A 2,613-nucleotide genomic window follows, 5' to 3' on the forward strand; every position below is an offset into this window, starting at 1 on the left:
GTCTCCGGCTGCCGCGAAGGAGTGAGGCTAGAGGTGCGCAGGGAGCCGCGGAGGCACCGCGCCGAGAACGCGCAGCCCCGGCCGGCGCCCGGCCGCCCTGCCCCGACCCGGGAAGGTGGAGCCCCCGCTCATCAGCCCCCTCTCCCGCCCGGAGACCCGCGCTTCCTCCGAGACGCGCGCTGCTGGACGAAAAATAAATGCTAGAAACCACCGAGACATAACGCCTGTCGATTCACCTCCGGCTAGTTCATCGCCCAAAGAGAGAGGGGGAAAGGCGCGTGTGCCTGCGTGGGGGTGCCAGGAGAAAGATGAGTGTTTCTTTCATTAACCTAATGGTAATTGCAAAAAAGACTCCATTTTTTTGTCAGCTTCACCTAATCAAAACCGAATATTTGTATGTGGCACTGACAAAATCAGTAAAACTTCACCTTCGACTGTATTGATCTGAACAGACAGGCAGAGTTTTCTATGGTGTTCAATTTAGGGAATTAAAAAAAATCACTCAGTTAACAGCATTTGGTACATTTCTAACCCGTATGTCACCTCAGTGCTTTAAATAATTATATTTGCATGCAGGGAGTGATTCATAAATATGTCAGGATTGTGAAATATAGGCAGGCATTTCAAACTTTCTATTTAAAAAACATGAATTATGGCCACAAAAAATGTGTTCCCATTTAAGGGTGATACGAAGTATGTGGTGTCTAGTACGGAGGCCCATCCATCATATAGACAATAAAGAGAGTTTTTGCCTGACGTTGGAAATTTATGGTTGCCCTTCTCTGCCCTAATAACTCAAGCATTGTGTCAGCCTGTGACAGCCTTTGCAGAAAAACAGCAACCCTGTTATCAATCAAAAAGCCCTTTTACATTTTTAGCAAAACTCTGATCATCCAGACACCCTTTTAATGTATATATTACATCATTATAGATCATTCTGCACTTTTACTGCAACTCAACAAAATGATCCATCACTTCAGGACAGTCCTGATGAACGCTGATGTAAATTATTTGCACGTCGCTAGTACAGTACAAAATGAAAAATGTACTTTAGGTGGAATTAATTTTAGGGTGTAAAAAGATAAAGATGAAAGCAGTGGGGATTAGAGGAGACCTAAATGCATCATTAGGGATGACTGAAAACAAGCTAATAGTTATTAAAATTAAAATTATTTTAACCTTTTCGGATCGTGGACCTAGACTATTTCAAGATAGCTAAGATATATTGCATGCTTCTCCCTGCCCCTTCGCCCCTCACAAAAATAGCTATCTTGTAATTGCGTCAAGGATTATTGTTAATTTGTCATCTGGGTATTTAGACAGGGTCGATTGTTTGGGTTCCTTATACCGTTTCCAGTCAGATCCTTAAAACGTTTCCTCATCTCTCAAAAGACGTTATCCTTATGCTGTTGGAGACGCGTCTGGTTGATCTGCACAGTTTCCATAACAAAGTTGTCAATAAACACATTCTACATTTGGGATCCAAGTGACAAAGCGAAAGATCGCCTCCATTTGTGTGCTATAGTTAATTTATGAAGGATTACTCTAACCAAATATGTGCATTGTTGGTATAATTCTCTCCCGTAGCCTCCAGGCTTTCGCAGAAGATAAACACAGAGATGCCTTTATGATTGCTGAGATCCAGTGATCAGACCAAGGTGTTGCAGAAGAGAGAAGACTCTTTTTCTTTACTCTTAAAATCTAGGCAGCAAATACCAGTTCGAGTACATACGTGCGAACTCGGAAACATGCTCCCTTGCTTTGGGCTCGATCATTTTAGTCGTGGTACATTTAACAACATGAAATGGTACAAAAAATCCCCATGCATTTAACAGGAAACATACTCAGCCTTTCCCGTGTCATCACACTCGTTTGACTTGCTTTCACCCTCGCCCTCTTGAAAGTTACGGTAAGGCTTATTTAAAATAAAAGCTGTTTGCATAAGAAACACCTTAAACATAAAGGAGGATAGGTTTGGAAAACAGATGTTGGTAAAGGATTGCAACACAGGAGTAAAAATTTTCACACTCATACATGAAAAAACGTCAATAGGGAAATCTATCAGAGGGCTTGAAAAAGAAAGAGGGTATTTTTTATAAGGTGAGTTAATACTTTCCTTAGCTCAGCGTAACAAAAGGAACAAATTTAGACAAACTAATTAAAAAAAAACATTTTAAGAGAAGGTTTATTTCTGAAAGCAGTAAGCAAGCAAGCAAACAAACAAACAAGTGATTTTCTGCGCGTTTAGTAAGAATACCACAGATGACTAAAATTCACGTTCACTTAAAAGTGACTAGTATTTTGAAGATGGCTCTAAAATTATCCCCGCTTATAAAACGATTACCTACATTGCGTGCAGCGTAAAATATATATTTCTTATATATATATATATCAGGAAAGTAATAACAATGACAAGGGTAAATATTTTCAAGTACTATGCAAACAGGGGAAAGGGTTGGAAACCTTACTTTCTGTTGGCAAGCATTCAAACTATTTGCTTTAATAACATTCTGGAAGAAATATCCCACACCTCTGTCGGATACCTGGGCAGATGCATCAGCTATTATCTGAGCACATGCAGGTTCATATTGGGGGGGGGGGGGGGGGCAAGTA

At 40.8% G+C, this 2,613-nt stretch overlaps 1 protein-coding gene across 1 annotated transcript in view; it reads left to right on the top strand.

Moving 5' to 3' along the window:
- Positions 1-1,748: 1,748 nt before the first annotated feature.
- Positions 1,749-2,613, top strand: part of LOC104391493 (zinc finger protein 503-like) — a 9,120-nt gene continuing 8,255 nt past the window's right edge. Inside the window, exon 1 of the mRNA XM_010000807.1 lies at positions 1,749-1,807. Coding sequence (XP_009999109.1) covers positions 1,749-1,807 — 59 coding nt within the window. The remainder of the gene's footprint in view (positions 1,808-2,613) is intronic.

This window comes from Chaetura pelagica, unplaced genomic scaffold (assembly GCF_000747805.2).
Source record: "Chaetura pelagica isolate M959 unplaced genomic scaffold, ChaPel_1.0 scaffold166, whole genome shotgun sequence".
NCBI lineage: Eukaryota > Metazoa > Chordata > Aves > Apodiformes > Apodidae > Chaetura > Chaetura pelagica.